This window comes from Uloborus diversus, unplaced genomic scaffold (genome assembly GCF_026930045.1).
Source record: "Uloborus diversus isolate 005 unplaced genomic scaffold, Udiv.v.3.1 scaffold_13, whole genome shotgun sequence".
Taxonomy (NCBI): domain Eukaryota; kingdom Metazoa; phylum Arthropoda; class Arachnida; order Araneae; family Uloboridae; genus Uloborus; species Uloborus diversus.
In genome coordinates this window covers 4663734-4685186 of record NW_026557987.1, presented here as the reverse complement: position 1 = coordinate 4685186, position 21453 = coordinate 4663734, and the positions used below count along the sequence as shown (strand labels likewise).

The 21453-nt window shown below is 32.2% G+C and overlaps 1 protein-coding gene across 1 annotated transcript in view; it reads left to right on the top strand.

Moving 5' to 3' along the window:
• The window catches only part of LOC129232628 (ATP-binding cassette sub-family A member 2-like), a 209429-nt gene that overhangs the window by 7943 nt on the left and 180033 nt on the right, over nucleotides 1–21453 (top strand). The window contains exons 3-5 of the mRNA XM_054866761.1: nucleotides 3356–3467; nucleotides 4832–4989; nucleotides 8390–8511. Coding sequence (XP_054722736.1) covers nucleotides 3356–3467; nucleotides 4832–4989; nucleotides 8390–8511 — 392 coding nt within the window. The remainder of the gene's footprint in view (nucleotides 1–3355; nucleotides 3468–4831; nucleotides 4990–8389; nucleotides 8512–21453) is intronic.

The window sequence follows — 21453 nt, the reverse complement described above, 5'->3', positions numbered from 1 at the left end:
GCTTACATCTTGAGAGTTACTTAGTGTCATAAAAATGAATTATTGATGGATGTACCACATCTATAAAACAACTTTCATAAAACTTAAGTGATGTTCCTATTGATGTGATGCATAAGGGAATCAGCTATCAATATTTTCCAAGACAATTTGATTAGACCAGATCACTAGATATATAATTTTAATCTAAATTTGAAAATTATGAGTATATTCCTGTGAGTTTCTTCTTTTTAATTTCATGACTGTAATACACATAGTTAGTACATGGTTTAATATGTCACAAAAGTGTCTTCAGGATCACTCCAAACCCGATTGTTTAGGAAGAAGAAATTCGCAATTTACTCAACTTAAATTTGACCCAATTATTAAATACGACCATGCACTCATACCTAGATCTAATAGGGGGTCATTAAGTGTTGTTTAAAAAGAAAAAAAAAGTATGTTGCATTATTGTCAACAAATTTGCTGAATCAAAAATTTTTAGAAGCTCACGTTCTTCTTTTTTGGCCGAGCGGGGGGGGGGGGGTCTTCCTGATTTTGGAGGGGTATGCATCCTTGCTCTTGGGGGGGGGGCACCCCTTGTGTTGACTTCCTACTGGGTCATCCCCGAGTGCCTTTTTACTTCCTAAAAAGTGCCCCTTTTTAAATCGAAAATGCCCTCTCTGAGAAATTTACCCTGCCCCTTTTTGAAAAAAATGTGATCACTAAAGTTTCCAATGTTCATTTCTTCACATTGACATTAATTCTGCATCTTCCACTGTGTGGTATTATCTCTGCTTGTATAAGCAAGTAATATTGTTGACTGACTTACGGAACTTAGCCTTTCGGCTTTTCATTTAAATATCGTAAGTTATCTCTGGAGAGGATTTTTCGTTCAAAAATGCCTTTTAAAATACCTTCTGGAGGGTGTTTTTTTTTTTTGGATCAAAAATACCTTCTGAAGGTTTTTTTTTTGAGCAATCACGATTGCTTATTGCTTTCATTTGACTGTTTTGACGTTCCTTTGATTTTTCCCACCGCCACCCTCTGCACCATCACCGTGGACCGGCGGGCTCCTCACGATGCTGCTCCTATAGCGAAAGCCCTCTCCAGGTTGCATCCATGTCCTACACACACGCGCATACATACACAACTACACACACACACACGCACATACACACAAACATATACACACATACACCTACACACATATACACTACACACACATACACACACAAACACACACGCATACATACACACACATACACACATGCCCAGTGGCGTAGCTAGACCCGACTTTCGGGGGGGGGGGGGGTTTACTTCTTATATATATATATATATATATAGCATATATATATATAATATATATATATACATATATATATATATATATATATATATATATATATATATATATATATATATATATATATATATATATGTGTGTGTGTGTGTGTGTGTATAATCGCTTGGAATTTTTTCCTTTTCTTCTTTTTTTTTTCTTTCTCTTTTCTCTTTTTTTTTGAGACTAACTTTTCGGGGGGGGGGGGGGGGTTTGTCCCCAAACCCCCCCTTTTAGCTACGCCCCTGCACATGCCTACATACACACACTCGTGATTGCGAAAAACATAATTTGAATTCAAGATGTCAAAATTCAAATAAATTTTTTTTTTGTTGAGCAATCACGATTGCTAATTGTTTTCACTTGACCGTCCTTGATGTTTGGTTCCTTTTTCAACCCCACCGTCCTCCTAGTAGCCTCTTCTCCTGGTTGGTGGCGTCCATGTCCTACACACACGCACGCTCATACACATACACACACGCCAACGTGCATACACACAGGTCTACGCAACTCGTGATTGCGAAAAACATAATTTGAATTCAAAATTTAAGAATTCAAATTAATTATAAACTTAGTTTTTTTTTTTATTGATCAAAACAACCCTTTTATCTGCGTAAACTACTGTATTAGAATTTGCATTTATGTTAAAACCAATGGCTCTGGGGAGTGTTCCCCTCCCCCGCTGCACCACTGGACCAGTGAAATATTTTAGTTACTGGTCCATTTTACAAGTGGACTTATTATTCTTAATTTCTGCCCTTACCTATGACTAGGCTTGCCAGATTTCTGAAATGTTCAATGCAATGCCCCCCCCCCCCCGCGACACTAGTATTCAAAGGGGTACACACCCCTGGCTGATCCTTTTAGCGTTTTATAGGGCAGTTTGTTTTCAACGCTATGAATGGTTACTAATATATTCTGAACTTAAATCAGAATATATTAACCGATATTTAGGTAAACTTTTCATTTTATAGTACTTTTTTAGACTGTCTGTTTTAGTTCTAATCTAGTTGTAAAAATCCTCTTAAGCTAATCCGGGATTCATTTTATGAATCATAAAGTAATTATCCTAAATAATCCTTCACAGAAAATTATTTTTAGACCTTTTTGGTCATTTGTAATCAAATTTATCTTTTTCCGGGACGTGAAGTAAACGCCAATTTTTCTTTGAAAACCGGGACTGTCCTGGTCAGAGTCTGTCAAGTCTACCTAAGACTGAACTGAAACTTATTAAGTCATTCAAGCTGTAAAATTATAAAATGCATAGTTGTAACCATAGACTAATAATAAGAGTAGACCGAGCTTTCTCAGACTTTCCGATGAAAAAATTGGTTCATGGGTAAATCATGTGACTGGTGGGAGGCTTGGCGAAAACTTTGGCAGCAAGGTTGGTAGATGGCAATATTATCTATAGTTTGGCACTCAACATGTATTTTAAGACGGAATGTGTTTTTATTATAAGTTTTTTTCCAGGTGCAGAGATTGAACTGTTTTTCTCATAGTTATGCATTATTTTGACATTAGTATCAGTTTTTAGTAACTTTTATTTCATTCGAAACTGCTACGTCAGCGTTGGCGTAAACGTTTTGCATTAACGCAAAAATGTACTAATCGGTATCTTAAATTGAAATTGTAGGTAAAAATCTTACCGTTTGCCGATTCTATTTGTGCGCTTGCATCTTTAATTGCTTAGAGAGTTATTGAAATGGACTAAAGAAAATGCACAATACTATCTAAACGAAAAAGTCACTATATTAACAAAATATTTACAACTTAGAATAACAAATTTACAAATCGGACTGCATAAAATATAATTCTTCCGTGTTCCATCAATTCTATTTATTTTAATTCTCGCTCGCGTTGATCGTCTGCTACGATCAACGCCCGCTGTTGCTAGGATATCCACCAGTCACATGGTTTGGTTTATGAGCAGCAAAAGGGTTGCCATAGCTCGGTCTATTCTTATTATTAGTCTATGGTTGTAACTATTATTATGCTTTGAATGCATAAACACTAAAAATTTCATGGTATTCTTAGTCAAATTTTCTGCCTACCCACTTCCATCTGCTGGAGTCATTGCCGTCATGCAAGCATTTTGCGACAACGGAGTGAGATCCGATGATGGCTTCGCACATTTTCCTAACAGTAGGTGAGTGCTATTTTAAAGAAATCGCCATTTTCTTCTACATCTTTTCAACTATAATTAAGGTAGGGAGAATGCAAAGGGATGCAAGTGGACATTTTCAAGTTTTGAGTAAAATGCATATAAAGATGACGTTCTAGGTAGGATTTCATTTTTTCTAAATCATGCTGTACAGCAGCACCTAGCAGGACTACTAGTACTGTCTCTTGCCCAGGAGTGCCCACAAGGCGGGATTATGGCGCATGTTTAGCCAGCAAAAAAAATTTTTCAGGGGGGGGGGATTTTTTAAATTTATTTATTGATTTATTTTTTATTTAAATCATTCATTTTATTTTATTGTATATTGTTTATATTTCATTTCATTTATTTATTTAATTCGTGTATCTCTCATTGGCATAACACTGAACTTTTCTAATAAAATAATAATAACAATAGTAGTAGTAATAATAATAATAATAAATAAATAAATAAATAAATTTTTAAAAAAGTAAATGAAATAAAAAAAAGAGAACTAAAAAAATAAAAAATAAATAATTAATATTTCTAAAAAAAAGTAAATAAAATTAAAAAAGAGCTAAAAAAAAAAAGCAAGAGTGGGGAGAAATTTTGGGGGTGAAATTGCGCCATTGAACTTGGGGGGGGGGGATGAGCACCCCTGCTCTTGCCCAAAGACGGGAGAGGTTGCCATACTATTGGTACTGGTTATTTCCATTTTTTAAATTTTGCCACCTACGTCCCCTTGCTTCTCATTGCCTCCATTGATCATTGTTCCCTTTTGATCAGTGCTTAAACCCTTAAGCATGTTGTTGAAAGAAACGGGAAGCTTCCCGCTACCAGGGGTTCGCAGGAAAGCAAAGAAAATGCTGGGAGAAACTAATATGAAGAGCAAAACAATAAATTCATAGTCATACTCTATGTTGCTCAACTTCAATAATTATAAGTTTATTCTTTTATGCAAAATAAATTTATTTTTACAGAACTCTTTCATTTACTGGATTTTTTAGTAGTCTACCATCTTGCAAAAGAACAATATATGAAAATTAAAATCGTTGAAATGTAAAATAAATTGTACTTGCTATAAACACTAATAAAAGCAACAAAAAGGGGGGAGGGGAATCCTCTTAGACAATCAGTTCCAGTACAGGAATACATTTACTTACATTTTACTAGTGATTGTAGGGAATTTAAGTATCCCCAAAAACTCATTTCTGTAGGTAATACCGTTTTATCTGCTCATGACAGTATCAATATCATAAATTTGTTTCAACCAAGGTTATTTTAATCTTTATAGATTTTTTTGTCTCATTTTGTTTTTTAATTTTATCTGCATTTTTAAATATTTAACTAAAAAAAATTCTCTTTCTTTGCAGTGTTACTGAATTTCTCGGGAAGTTAAATAATGTCTCACAGAAAAATAATTTTTTTCAACCTGATTTCACGCCTAGCGACATGGACGAAATTCCAGACATTTATAAATCTATCATTGAAGATCCTGTTGCCGTTCATGATAGTTTTAGACGAGCAGCTGGTATATTTTTCTTTTCTCTAGTTATTGTTGATGTTACTTTAATTATAATTTTACTTTTGCCAGTTTAATTTTGCTGCTAATTTATATTACATGACTTTTATGATTTTCAGTAACCAAATAACTGTTTCAACATGGTGGAAAAATAAGTACTACCTAACCTATTCGCACTTGACAGCTGGAGTTCAAAAATAATTTTTTAAGTACAAGTTTTCGAATAATGTCTAAAATATGACTTATTTGATTATTTTTGAAGGATTCAGCTGAAGAAAATTAATCATTAAGGCTACCTTCTTCTGACTCTGGAGAAGATCAATCCCACGACTTTCTTGTTATAAGTCCGACACTCTTACCAGCTGTTCTCGGGATGAGATGCACAATAAAGTATCAAAATGAATTGAAATCAATGCCTCTATTTTGTTTAAAATTTTTTTATAAGGTATACTGCAATTTACTGCATTAAAATTACTGTTTTGTTTCCCCATTTTAACAGCATTAGAACTGCAGTTGAAAAACCTGCAATGAGTTTCATATTCATGAAAATTTGGATCAGAATCCTGTTGAAGACAATAAGGCATTACAAAGTTTTTTTTTGTTGACCCACGCGGATTTTTGAACTCACAATCTTTGCATTATTAGCGTAATTTCTGTAACCAACTAAACCAATAAACCTTCATTTTGAGCTATACATTAAAGCACAATGAGTTCAAAAATATATAAAATATTGTTTGTTTTTTTCCCCTTCAAAACAGCAAAGTTGTGAACTGTTGGTTTCTTTTTAAGTTGTGGGAAATAAATCTTAAAAATCAAATCTGTACTCATAAAGTTTGATAAAAAATAGAAAATTATGCTTTCTACAAAAAAAAAAAAAAAAAAAAAAAAAACACACACACACATTTGAGAAGTGATGTATCCCACCTTTTTGGTGTACCGTTATCTATGGTAGAACAGTTTCAAACCCACCACTTGTAATACCATCAAAAATGTTGTTAATGTGTTTGCTAGTTTCAACTTTTCAATACAGTTTCATTAAGTTTCAATTTTGTTTAGTCTGAAACATGTGAAGTGAAACATGTGAAGTCAAAATTATTCGTGTTCCACGAATTTGGCCTTGAGAAAATACAAATGACGACTTCTTGAAGTATATGTGATGTAAATAAAGTTTTGTCGATTTTTATAAATAATGGAGTCAAATTCTTATACAAAATTAGCGTGTTGTTATAAACCTTCACAACACTCTCACATGTTAAAATTTCTGTTCAAAAATGGGTAGTTAATTTTTTCAAATCCTGCTCCCCAAATAATTAAAGTTTATGATATGCAGTGTAGTCATTGTTGTAATTATGGAAAAAAAAATACCTTAAACTGTCAATACGTCCAAAATTGATTGAAAATGGACTTTTTAAAGGCATTTCATGCTGTTTGACTACATTATATTGCTGTTCGAGACTTATAAAACAAAACAGGGTTTCTACGCTTTCAAAGAAAATACAGTAGGCGCCGCTTAATGTGATCACGGTTAATGTTATCATTCGCTTAATGTTATCAGAATCACGAAGTCCCGGAACACTTGTATGCTAACACAAGTTAAAAAGGTCGGATATTGTAATCAGCTTCCTCGTTTATTGTTATCACTTTTTCATAAACTTTCAATTTTTTCCCCATTTTTGTTCCTCAACTAACAGAAATACATAGGCAAACCCTGACGAAACTAACTTTCTGTTGTGCATTTTGTGGTTTTCAATAGCAGTTCAAAATTTTTCTAGCAATGAAGCTTTAGAAAGTTCGCCCCCCAGTGACCTCAGACTCCCCCTAAGAAAACTTTCTTTTGCAACTAAAAAAAATTCAGTCGCTGGACTTGGCATTGATGTAGGACCTCCATTGCTGCCATTGCTTTGTAAACAACTAAAGAATTGTGTCGAGATTGAAAACAAAGAGAAGATAAATTAAAATTTAAACAACAAGCAAAACCATGCTGGAAAAGATAGAAAAGCTGAATGTGCTTTGAAACTGGTTTACGAATGTCAGGGAAAACGGTCATATTTTACTTGACCTATTACTATGTGATTAAAAATTGCATCATTTAGCTTTAACTTTTTATAATTCAGATATTTCCATTCTGTTAATTTAATAATTTATAATTTGAAAGTGCGTTCAGTTGAGTCACTGTGATTTTAATTTGAGGTTGCCAAAATAAATGCACCTTAATTGGAAAAAAAAATCATTATTTTGTGTCTCCTGGATTCTTTTCGGTTATTGTTATCAGTCGGTTATTGTTATCAAATTGTATTCGTCTCATTAAACGGCGCCTAATGTATAAGTAAATACAATACCAAAAAAAATGTACTTTTTACTAGCAATTTTAATTTTTTCCCAATCTCTTTTCAAATATTTTTGACATTTCTTTTTTGATTGCTGCATCCTGTAGTGGTTTTCTGATTTCATCATTTTGTTATTTTTTTTTTATGTTGTTTCGTTTCATGTGGCCCCTTTATTTTAGAATATATCTGAAGGGGTTTTTTTTTCTCTTTTTTTCTTTCAAAATATTCCAGTAACCTTATGTGTCGCACAAGATATTTTAAAATTATTTTAGTTGCTTAACTGTGTAAATCAATCAAAAGTTGAAAATGTTTTTCTTATTTTAAAAGTCTTGGTTAACCTAATTAAAAATATTTTGCTACATTTTTGTCTGTTATATGCTGTTTTGCTGTCTTCAATCCAGGAGAAGATTTTTCAAACAGTTGTTTGAATATCAGATTTGCTTTTTAATCTTTTGAGAAAATTTCAGACCTTTAACCATTTAAAAAAATTCTAACTTTTTCTGATCTTTTCCCTTTTTATAAACTTAAACACAAAAATAACGTCATAGAAGGTATTCTAATCAACGTTGTAACTCTAAATCTCTCCCATCAGTGAGAAACTAACAGAATGATGATGGATATTTGCAACTGTTTGGTAACAACATTTGTTTTCCTTTTTCCAACAGTTTTTTTTTTCCAAACTATTATTTCCTATAGAAAAAATATTTATATGCACAGAGTGTAAAATAAATAATGTATTTAATGCATACAATTTTTTCTTTTCTTTTTTTTTAATATATATTTTCAAAATAAGTTTGGCTCTGTTACTGGGAATAATGCTCCTAGAAAAATTTGATGTGACCTCAGAGTCATGGTGGGCAGTTAAGGGTTAACAAACATTTATGTATAACTTATGAAATGTTCTACATCAGTAATTTTATTTAAAAAATATATTCCTGAATATTGCATAATTTTTTAGTGCAAAATAAGACTTCTTGCACTTTTTTTTTCTTTTGAAAAATTAGTTTTATGCATATTTTAAGATTTCTTATAAACTCTTGTGCTTGTTCAACACTTACCGATGTATTCCATTTTGCTCTTAGATACCCCTATTGGAGAGTTGATATCAAATAAATCTGAATTTATTCACATATTGGTTTCCAATCTGTCTCTTCCCCAAGATGATCTAGAGGTCTTCCTAAACTCTTCTTTAGATCCTGAAAAGGTAACAAATATGTGTACTTTGATCAGAAATATGTTTGATGTTTGCATGAAAGTATTAAGTAGTTCTGAGGTAATTAATGTAAGTTTAACTAATTGTGATAGGAGGGGTTTTTTATGTGCTCTGAGTAAATTTTTATTGATGTAGCACAACAATGGGAAAAATTTGCTTAGGGCATTGTGTTAATTTATATCATGTATTGCAGTAGAGCGCCGAAATAAGAACTTAGCACACATTCAAGTTTTGAAACTGTATACAGTGGATGCGATCTACGTAAAATTTTATAAATATTTTTTCAGCTTTCATTTTATTGTTTCGTTACGTACATTTTTAACATTCAGTATTTTTTGACAAGTTTAATCATCATATGGAGGCAAAAAATTGCTATTTTATGTATTAATTAATTTATTTGCATTAATATATTGCTTTAATTACTCGGAAAATGATGATTTCATTGCCCCAAAATCCTAAATTCCGCTAAACCTATGGTCCCAAGGTGTGGAAATTTTTTCACCCCGAATGAATGTTGAGTTTTTTTTTTGACTTGACCACACGTGGATAAGTGCCTAAGAACGTATAGACACACAAAATATCCATTTTGACATTTCCGAGTTAATTACAACGAATTTTTTCGTGACGTCTGTATGTATGTCGCATAACTCAAGAACGGTGTCCTAGAAAGTTGAAATTTGGTACATAGACTCCTAGTGGGGTCTAGTTGTGCACCTCCCCTTTCGTTGCATTCAGGTGTTTCTAAAGGGGTCTTTTGCCCCTTTTTGGGGGGAAATCATTGGTAATTTCGATGTAAACTCAAGTGGTGTTATAATTTGGCGGACACTTGGCGATATATCGCCAGTATTTTGATCGCCAACTTGGCAACAAATTTGGCGGGTTTTTTTTTTTTTTTAAAATCTGGTTTCAATTTGGCCACTGTTGGTGATATTTAGAGAGTAAACTATTGAATCACATTAAAAATGCCAATAATGAGGAAATGGCATTAAATTGGAGTAAAAGGAAGTCATGTGATGCACACATCAGCTAGTTAAAGATTCATTATGTTACAGTCGACTCAGACTACAACGCGATCCGACTCACGCGAAATGGCTATAACGCGATTTTTTCCCCGGTAAATAATTTTATTCCTAACGCGAATTCTTCACCCGCAACACGAAAATTTTCCGAAGGGAATCGCGGTTTTTTTCGTGAATAGACCTTCATCCCTTCGGAATAACTGAGAGCGGAAGTTCCACACCGTACAATTCTAAACATCGCTTATGCAAATAACTACTCCTCATTTTCCATTTATTTTTCTCATTCTATATGGGAAAGTTGATGAAATATAATGACACCTAAGAGCGCTGTTTCGTTTAAAGTTTGTGAAGATAGAAGGAAAAAGAGAAAGTTTCAACAACTATAGTGCATTTGTTTTTCTTACTACATAATGTACGTACCGTAGTGGTTTATTTTACGTCTTCCTCTTCCATTGATTTTGTGCATCGTAGCAGTTTTTTATGTTAAATAAAACGGTTTTTTTTTTAATACAATAAATAAAAATTCGATTTTTTATTTAAGAAACAGTAATGTATAGTTAAGAAATGGTCTTTAACAGTTTGAGGTGGTGTTTACAAGTGTCTTTAATCGTATGGGTATGTTTATAAAAGTTTTTACACATACCCTTTTCCACAACGCGAAATTTCAACTTACGCGAAGGGTCTTGGAACGCATCCCTCGCGTAAGTCGGGACTCGACTGTATTTAAAAATACTAACATATACTCAGGGGCGTAGCTAAGGGGGGGTTTTGGGGACAACCCCCCCCCCCCCCGAAACGTTAGTCTCAAAAAAAAAAGAGAAAAAGAAGAGAGAAGAGAAAGAAAAAAATTCCATATATATATATATATATATATATATATATATATATATATATATATATATATATATATATATATATATATATATATATATATATATATGTATGTATGTATGTATATATATATATACATATATATATATATATATATATATATATATATATATATATATATATATATATATATAAAAGAAGTAACCCCCCCCCCCCCCCCCGAAAGTCGGGTCTAGCTACGCCACTGCATATACTAATTTGCTCAGAGTTTATAAATGAATTGTATTTTCCCCCCTCAATCTGTGTGTTAATTTCAATGGCAAACTCTCCTTTTACAGCTGTACACATTTCTTTTCGGAAAGTTTCCACAGTCGGGGTGGAGCCAAGAAAACGAGGTGGAGTCTTATGCTCCGGTAAATTGGAGCAACGAGAGGGACCAGCCACTTTTCATCGTATCCAATTCGTACAACTCCGTGGCTTCTTCCCAGCCCTCTCTGGAGCACCTGTATGATTTGATCAGATATCTGGAAAAGCACAGAACCAGGTTCAAAGTGGTGTGGAGCCTGGTGGAAAAGATCTTCAACTCTCAGTCCAATGCGAGCTTCAGCAATGAAGACATGAATGCAGTTGCTGAAGAGTTAAAAGTAAGATTTCGAATATTCAAAAACTTAGAAAAAAACTTAAAATTTTGAAAGAGAGAAATTTAGAAAAAAAAAATATATTTATTATTATCATTATTATTATAATAATTATTATTATTTTCTTTTTTTTTTGTTAAAAAAAAATTAAGGGGAAAAGTTCTGGGTATTTGCTTTTACTACTTTAGACAATTTTTATTCCATAAGAAAGTTTTTTTATTGTAGCTTAATTTAAGAGACCGAGGGGACATGATTCAGTTGTTTAAGTTTATTAAAATGAAAGATGTTACGGGGCTGAAGTTTAGCACTGAAAACAGGACAAGGGGTCATTGTTTTAAGCTATTTAAATCTCAGGCTAACACGGATATTAGGAAAAGATATTATTTTAGCAGGGTAGTGGAACCTCGGAACAGCTTACCGGAAGAGGTGGTAATGAGCAAGGGAGTAGATAGTTTTAAGAGGGCCATTGATCTTCACTGGGGATTGTAAATTGACTAGGACCAGTCTAGTTGGGTCCAGAGCCTGTTGCTGGTCGTCACTTTTGTATTTGTATTCTTAAAAAAACGATCTTGAAAACCTAGAAAATTCACGGATTTTTTGTTACACGACAAGTGTGACCCTGTATAACACTTTTCTGGGCTTGTAGGCCCCAATCCATCTAGGATGTATCAGGCATCTTAGATGAACCAGGTTCCGGAACCCAATCTCTGAAACTTCCTTCATGAACCTCAGCTTGCAAGTTTAGAAAGTAGTTATATTGTTCATAATTGGTCTCAGATGTATTTATGTCCTTTTGGGGATTTTGTAGTAGTGGTATTTAAGTGACAAAAAAGGAGTCATAAAACTTATCATTTGCAAAACTCTAGCCTCTAAGTATATATAAGCTGGGAAAAAAAAATCTCAAAATTGCTTAAATTCATAATGTGTTGCATAATGAATTAATTCATCTGGCTGTGATAACAGTTTCAACTGTTTACAATAATTTTTATGCATTTTCATAATCAGTGTCTAATGTTTACTAATAATACTTTTTCTAAAACAAAGAGCTAATATTTGTTTTTTGAATATTAGGTAATATCCATCTCAAACACAAAATGAAAATGTTTCAAAAAAAAGGGATGTTTCACTGAGTATTTTGTAATCGTTAGCATTAAATGCTTGCGTAAAGTTCTTTGGGAAATAGATATAGATGCTTTCAAATTTGTATGACACATGTTTTCCATGATTGTATACTAGAAATGTTTCTTTGCTTTTATTTACGATAGTTGAAAATTTTCTTTCTTAAGTTTTGCAACTGAGAACAAAATTTTTTCATAGAAATGTTTTTGAGTCTTGCAAAATAGTCTTCTTAACTTTGTATCGAACAGAGTTTTTTTTTTTCCATTGACAGTTTCAATCTCTAATTCCCAACAGTTATTTTTTTCCTTGCATCTTTATCTAAATAACAAGTTTATTGAGAGTAAAAATGAAAAAGTTCAATTCCTAAAACTAGTGAAAAATAAAATAATACTTTTTATTCAACAGTTTAAATGTAGCTGATATGTTTAGTAGCTTTTTGAGCAATTCTCTGTAACTCATTTCATAAAATGGCATAAATTTTCAATAGTAAATTTCATCATACATTAAAAATATTGAAATTATTTTATTTATTTATTTTTATAAGATGTTTATCGACACTATAGTTCTATCTAAAATTAACACTTGGCCCTTGTGGCCCAAATTGGTGAGGCAATGGTGGCTCGAGGGTTCCATTTTTTATGCTAGCCAGTCAAAGATTCTCCATGTTCGCTAATGGTGACTGGGGCGTGTTAAATAGTTTAAGTTCTCCAAGTTCTCTTTCCAAATAAATGCCTCTGACCGTGCTAGACCAGGGGCAATTTGGGATGAAAAAACAGCTGTCTTCATGGCTCCATCTGACATGTTAAGCCATGTGTAGTGGTTGGTACAGAGGATCACCTAAGATTTAAAGCAATAATTTGGTTGAAGCTCAAGGCTTAGATCCTTTTTTTTTCTTCTTCCTGCTACTGATTTAAAAATATTAAGCATTTTTATTACTACAGACACATAAAAATTCGTCATCAACTAACAACAAAGATTTTTTTTAATTTATTTTTTATTAAAATGGCAGTTGACTGTCATTTTTCGTAACTTGTTAGTTCAACCATTCTTGCAGGGTGTAAAAAAGTGTTCCAAATCTGATGTTTTTATACCTTCTAAATTTACTGAACTTGCAGAAAACAAATTTGCAATATTTGAAAATAAAAATAAACATAATTAGTTTTTTTTTTCTTCAGATTTTACCTGATACGAATAAGGTGTAGGTATTTCTATATTTTTCAGCATTTTGTTGAGTATTTTTATTTATTTATTTATCCCATTATGCTACTGCAATTGAATTTTTGAGTAAAAATGACATCAACGTGTATAAAGTACAAAAAAAGTAGCAAAATGGAGTTAAAAACTCAGCAAACAGCTGTTTCGGGGCTGTCATATGCAAGCCCCTTCATCAGGGCAGAAAAGAAGAACGAAAAGTCCACACAATGTAGACCGAACGATAAATGAACAAAAAATGGAAGGAAGCAAAGTAAATAGACATGGAAAACGGAAACACATGCGTCACAGAACAGCAACGACACCTATAGTGCGTAAAAACGTTACAAACAGAAAAAAGTTTTTTAAAGATGAAATTTCCAAACACTGGGGAAAGGGGGAATACTCGACAAATCAATAACTATTTTGCACTGACGAAGGGGCTTGCATGTGACAGCCCTGAAACAGCTGTTTACTGAGTTTTTAACTCCATTTTACTACTTTATTTGTACTTTATACACGTTGATGTCATTTTTACTCATTCCATAGTACAAAGTTTTCGACAGCTTTTTTACAATTGAATTTTTGTTTGCATACCAAAAATATTGAAATGTATCATCTGACATTGTTCATCCTTAGTCATTAAAAGTTGAATTCGTTGGCAACATTAACCCACATAGTGAAATTCAGCAGATTGAAATGTTTCCTCTTCTAATAATTCAAAATTGTTTCTTTATTTCTAGAGTATCATTTTGTCTCCCTCTGGCTTAAGAGAATTGATGTGTAATAAAGAGGGGCTTCCATTTGTTTTGAAGAATGACGATGTTGCAGTATCCAACGCCACTGTAAGTTTGATGGAAATAATGTCTCTATATTTATTTCCCATTGGCCTGATTTAGGACACAAATGGGAAATTCAATTGAGGCAGTAAGAAGCAGGGTTGGCCGGATTGGACCCAATTGGGTTGGACCCAATGGGTTTTTTTGAAAAAACCCATTTAAAAAAACCCATTATTTAGCCCACTTTCGGGTTTTTTTAAAATTTTTTGAGAAGTTTTTTAAAAAAGTAATTAATTTAAATACTTTTACAATTTAAGCTTCTATTTTATTCGTTCTTCACCACAGACAATGGACATAAAAAATGAATTTTGAACTTTAATAGTATTAACTCTTAATGGCATTAAAAATACTTCAAAGATTTAAAAAATATATATTTAACTTTTATCTTTAACTGGTCAATAAATAACTCAAATTATCTTGACTAAGTCCTGTCACGTCTGGTTTTCTCAATATTTGTAGATTGTACGGAGGAAACTACTCTCGCTAAAAGGCTTTCATGTGAATTATTTTCTGCAACCCGACACGTTACAAATTTCGAATTAACAAGTTATATTTTTTTAAGAAATTAACAGGTTTTACAAATGGTCGGACAGAAAACAGAATAGGATGTACAGTATTTTCATTATCTTACAAAAAAGTTTAATATTTCTTAATCTGTACACAGAAATAGAAAAACAGGCAACATAAAATTCAAAGAAATGTCTTAATTAAGCTGGAATTCAGTAAATAGGGATTTAAACTACTTGAGGTTCTACAGTAGTTTTGCATAAAAAAATGAAATACAATAAAGTAAAATGCAAAAAAAAAGTAGTAATTAAAAACGAACAATAGATTTTATCACTCAAGAAGTAATTTTGCCTTAACTGTTGGTAACCATGGAAACTAAAAAATCTGAAACTTCACCATTCTTGGGTTTTGTCGTCTTTCATACTCTTCTTCAGAAAACGCTGAATTTTAACTAGTTTTCCAGCTTTTTTTACCTTAAGACAATTTTTGCACTTTGTCCATATACTTACGCTACAATATGCTACAAGTACCCTACATTTTCCCTAAAAAAAGACAAAAAAAACCCACATTTCTTTTAAAAAACCCAGCTTTAGTTGGGTTTTTTTGGGTTTTATTTAAAAAAAACCCAAAAAACCCTGGGTCCATGGGCTTTTTTAAAAAAACCCCGGGTTTTTGCCAACCCTGGTAAGAAGCAAAGGGATGTAAGTGACAAAATTAAAAATTTCCTGATACAAATGGTAGGAGAATCTCTCTTCTGCGTTGGTGCAAGGTATTAGTAGCCTTTGCCTCTCACTGCTATTGTATTTTGTAACTTTTAAATGCCAAATAACTTTTTTTTTAGTGGTTAATATTAGAGATAGATTAATTTCACAAAATGTTAGACAGTTATTTGAAAGTAAGATGGGGAGGAGCCTGGAGCAAAAAAATGTGTTTGATGTTGAATTTATGTTGCAATAATTAAATCATTATGATTGGCTCTCTGTACTGTGATCTACAGGCCATTGGTGATTGAATATCTTGCATTCAAATTCAGTTATGTAAGTAAATGCAATTCAAATCGTAAGTGACCAGTTGAGACAAACAACTTTTCTTTGATTGGTTAAAATTAGAGATTTTTTATTAACCAATTACAAGTTGTTACTGTTTTTTTTTGGAAGCAGAAAGGGTTGGGGGAGACTTAAAAGCTTTAAAATGTATGTTTTATGTTAAATTTGTGCTGTAATAATAATAATAATAATAATAATTTTCACAACATATTTGCAGTGTACATTAGGGTTGTATAAAAGCAAAAATTTCAGATATCATATTCTCCTCATGTATCGCCTGTACTTGTTCCATATTGTATTATAAAATTTAGCAGGGAGAAAGTCATTACTGAAACACCAATATTTGGTGAAAGAATTTTACTAATGTTATAGTTAAGTACAGAAATACTCTGGAGAAGGTATTTTATGTTTACAAACATGGTAATACAAGTTTCTGAAGTGCTATTGTTTCCTACAACATTTTCTTCTTTGCTTACTGAGATTTAATTCATCATTGACTACCAGCATGCCTTCTTGGGCGTTGAAACATTTTCTCAGTTCAGAAAAAAATAAAAGAAGGTGCTCAAGACATCACTTAATAATTTTAGTAAACATTAATAATAAATTGATTTGTTTCAAAGTGATCTGTAAACCGTAAACGTTTACAAACAAGCAAAAAAAGTTCAAAGCGTTCAATTTGTCGCTAGCCATGAACATACTCAAATTGATTCAAATTTCGACTTAGTTATTTGCTTTGCTTTGTGAAACTGGGGTAGCAATTTAGAGATAAAAATTTTTAACTTTTATTCATATCACTTTGAACCAAACCTACTGCATATATTCAAGGAAAATTACTATATGTCTATTTTACCCCTTCGAGCCAATATATAAGTTATTGAAGCCCTCTGTTATTATAATTTCCTTCCAACTCCTCTCATTACTGGGGCTGATTTAAGAGACACATATATTTTGAAAACTATTTGAATTGTTTTATATAGGGCTATTGATTAGCTATTCACCAGTTGCAAACTATGTGCCATTCTCCATAAACTGGGAAGCATTCTCTGATGTGGCATCACTATTGGCGGATGTGGATGTCATTTGCCATTTAATATTGACTCCTTGTTACTCACCAGATGGAGGCACCTGGGTTCGAACAGTGGGATATACAGGGCTGCAATCTAATGTGAAAAAAAAGGAATGATCAAAAAATTTCTATAATTCTAGATAAATTATGGACCTTAACCCATAGACTAATAATAAGAGTTGACCGAGCTTTCCCAGACTTGCTGATGAAAAAACTGGTTCATGGATACATCATGTGACTGGTGGAAGGCTTGGCGAAAACTTTGGCGGCATGGTTGCTAGATGGCAACATTATCTATAGTTTGGCACTCGACATGTATTTTAAGATGTAATGTGTTTTCATTATAATTTTTTTCCTGGTGCAGAGATTGAACTGTTTTTCTTTTAATTATGCATTAGTAATTAGTTTTTGATCACAGTTTTCAGTAATTTTTATTTCATTCTTAACTGCTACGTCAGCGTTGGCGTGAACATAATGGCATAAATGTTTTGCGTTAACGCAAAAATGTACTAATCGGTATCTTAAATTAATATTGTAGGTAAAAATCTTACCATTTGCCAATTCTTTTTGGGTGCTTGCATCTTAAATTGAATAAAGAAAATGCACAATACTATCTAAACGAAAAACTCACTATATTAGCAAAATATTTACAACTTAGAATAACAAATTCACAAATCGGACTCCATAAAATATTATTCTTCCGTATTCCATCAATTCCATTTATTTTATTTCTCTCGGGCGTTGATCGTTTGCTACGATCAACGCCCACGGTTGCTAGGATATCCACCAGTCACATGGTTTGGTTTATGAGCAGCAAAAGGGTTGCCATAGCTCGGTCTATTCTTATTATTAGTCTATGCCTTAACCATATCTCTGGAAATTTGCCATTTAAATGTCAAAAGATTTTTAAGTTATTATTAATAGCTTTACAGCTCACACTATGACAGCAGTGAAATTTTGAATTCAGCTTTCTATGTATATCATATTTATTGAAATTTCGTGATTTTATTGTTAATATTTAACTTACGATCACAACTCAGCCTTGAATTCCACCAGCAATAAGTACAAATATAGTTTAATTGAAATCACATACCCAAACTTTATTTGAAAGGGGCTGAAGAAGAACTGCCATTAATACTCAAAGAAATTATACATACTCATTTCACTTGCATGACGTGTAGCAATGTACTGTTCTCAGAACAGTATGTCCCAAATTTTGACCTCTAAATTTCTCACAATTTTTTTTTCAATAGTTATTATTTTATTTTAGCTGAAAAAAACTGAAAATTTGTTGTTGAAACAACGTAATTTTTACTGTAGCTGGTATATATATTAAGTTTTAAAAAAGTAATAATAATGTTTTGTATAAAAAATATTGCAATTATATTTCTTTCTCAGGTGGAACTTCAGTCTTCCTTTTGTAATCTAAACGACTCTTCTATGAAACTTATTTCTGACCAGCTGGAAAAATCTCTAGATGCTGAAAAACTCAGAGAAATAGTAAGTAATGTTCAGTTTAATGATTTTATCAACCTGCTTTTGTATTACATTCTACTTTATTTATTTTAAATGAGGAAAAAGAAAAAAAAGGTCAGTTATTTTTTTTTTTTTTTTTTTGGTAAGACATAACCAGTTCTCTCAGCTAGTATGAAAACCAGGAGGCAAATAAAGGGGTGGGGGAGCGTCATGACCCCCAAACTATTAACAATAGTATTCCTCCCCCTTTGTGTTCAAGCATTTTATGGATAAAATGTAAACGATTTCTGTAGTCTTTTCAACTTGTTAATTATTTTGAAGGTAAATATTTGCAATACTACTTCTTTTCTTTGCTTAGGTGCCTTATTCCTGTCTGATTTGGTACTTTTTATTGATAACCAAACAGCTTCAGAAATGGTTCATACCCAAAACCGTAGTTTTCTTTTTGGTTTCTTTTTTTTTTTTTTTTGAAGGGGGGGGGGGGCGATTTTTCAGCATGACCCTCCCATAAAATGGTGCTCTATATCTGCTCCTGAAGTGATTATAAAAAAAATTCTGGTATCATCTTTTCTTATTTATCTTATTTAAACGTTTTTGGAAATGATTTTAAGTTTAAAAAATATAAATAGAAGTTTTTGACAATTTCTTGCATTAATAACTGCCTCAATGTGTACTAGTGTCCCTTTCATCTTATTATCTTGATATGCACTGGAAACTGCAATGGCTACTGAACAATGAGAAATGAAAAGCAGTAAGTTGTCACCCTTAAGCTAGAACGAAGCAGGGCTCAAAAATATGATATTTTCGAAAATATCCGATATTTTGATATGTATTGGATATTTTTATATATATCTGATATTTTCAATTAGCACAAACGTAAGTCTTCAAAAAAGTAAATGCATCCTCAACTCTCATTCTTTATTTTCTTATATTATAATTACAACATGTAGACTTAAAATTAAGGTTTCTTTCATTATTTATATCTAATATTTCATTTCAAAATTCTATCAATTTTATTGGAGTTTAATTTAACATTAGCTGTTTTACTCATTTTTCTTCTGTTAGTTTCTTTTACAGTTATATGATTCAGAAATAAATAATATGTATTAGTCGGTGCACAATCATAAGACATTTTCTTTTTTTCTGAGCAATGTTTAATATTTAATAAATCACTTTCATGAATTAAAATTGTTACATTGCTAATAATTTTATGAATATAAAATACAAGTAAAAAATAAATATTATATTACTTTGTTATATTAATGAAAATACATCATGAAAATATAGTACATAAGGTTTAAGTTATTTTTAATAATAATTAACAATTATTACTATGATTAATATACTTGTTGCATTGAAAATATCGTAGTTTGAAAAATAAATATCAAAAATATCATGATATTTTCAAAATAAATATAGGATATATATCATGATATATATTGACCTATATATATAGACGAACCTTGGAACTAAGGCCCGAACTAAATGCAATGTACCGACAGCACGATTATTACACCCAGAATTGGTGTAATAATCGTACCATAGTACTGTAACTTTACCAGTATTATGGACTTGCCAGTCTGGAGTAGTCAGTAACCCAGCTGGAGGCAGATGTTCTTTTAGCTATCAGTTCGTTAGTAATCTCAGCTTCAATGAGGAAACATCTATCTCCAGCTCGGTTATTAACTACCCCGAACTCATACTGTAACATGCACGAAACTCAGTTTTCATGTTCATAACCAGGCTGTCGGTATTTTTCATGTAATGTCACATTTTATTCGCTGGAAAATGAATCATAAAGTAGATGACTTTTCTGAAAGTTGGGTATGAAGAAGATTTTTGATTAATTCACTACAATTACTGAATCAATTGTAGATAAGAAATCTTGTGGCTGGAGTGTGGAATAGGGGCTCATTTTAATCAAGCAGCTTTTGATCAAGTATTTTGGACAATTTCTCTGCTTCAAAACTAATATGCAACAAATTGCTAGGATTACTATTATTATTATTATTATTATTATTATTTAATATGTGGTGTATTTTTATATACATGCAGTTAAAAGTAAGTAAAATAAACAGGTATTTATTTTTTATTGTTTTTTTTTTTTTTCAATCAATATTACAGTATTTATTGAGATTCTTCATGCTGTTTATTTTAAGTGAAGAAATTAAACCTTCACATTTAAAATAGAATAAGTTTGTTTTTTTTTTATTAATGAAACTACATTTTTTCTAATAAAACTTATATTTCTAGTTACACTTGGATGACTGGAATATTACTTTAGCTCATCAAAGATTACAAAAATTAGCAGATGATGTAAGTGTTTCAATATTTTCGAAATATACCCCCTCCACAAATTATTTTATGATAGTCCTTAATTTTTGCTAAAATTGTGTATTTAATTATCAGAAAATTAAAGAAGAAAGTTATCTAGTAGCTGATTAGGTAATGTAGATGAATGTGGGCTAAAGTGAAATAACAGGGCAAAATGAAATAGTGAAATATTTTCCTTGCTTTTAGCGATACCTATCTAACAATATTTTAACTATGTAGTGACACATGTTGTCGATTGCAGTCAGGGTTGCCAGACGTCCCGGATTTCAAGGGACAGTCCCGTATTTTGAATAATTGTCCCGCGTCCCGGGGCCCAAAGCAGAATACTGCTAAATTTGCGACGTACGTCGCAGAACAGGTGCCTGAGCTGCAGAACAATTCTGTTCAAGTGTGAGAGGAAAACTGACAAATTTTCCGCAGAAATGCTGCAAATTTCAGTGAAATTTCTGCAGAAAATCTGCAGAAACTGCGGTGCAGAAAATCTGCAGAAACTGCGCTGCAGAAAATCTGCAGAAACAGCGGTGCAGAAAATCTGCAGAAACTGCGGTGCAGAAAATCTGCAAAAACTGCAATGCCAAAAATCTGCAGAAACTACAGCGCAGAAAATCTGTAGAAACAGCAGATTTTCTACAAATATCTTCCAACTCAAGATAGACTCTTGCAGAAATTATGCAGATTTCTTATAAAACTAGAAGAAAATCTAAAATTCTCGCAAATTACGATAATTTGGCGGGAAGCTCGCCATGTTGAATTCAATAAGTACTTTGTAGGACTTTCTCAATCGATCTTCATCCACTGCAATTTCCTCCACGTACGTATGTTTTGGAAACATGCCAACATTGAAACACGTCAATCGCCGGAAATTGT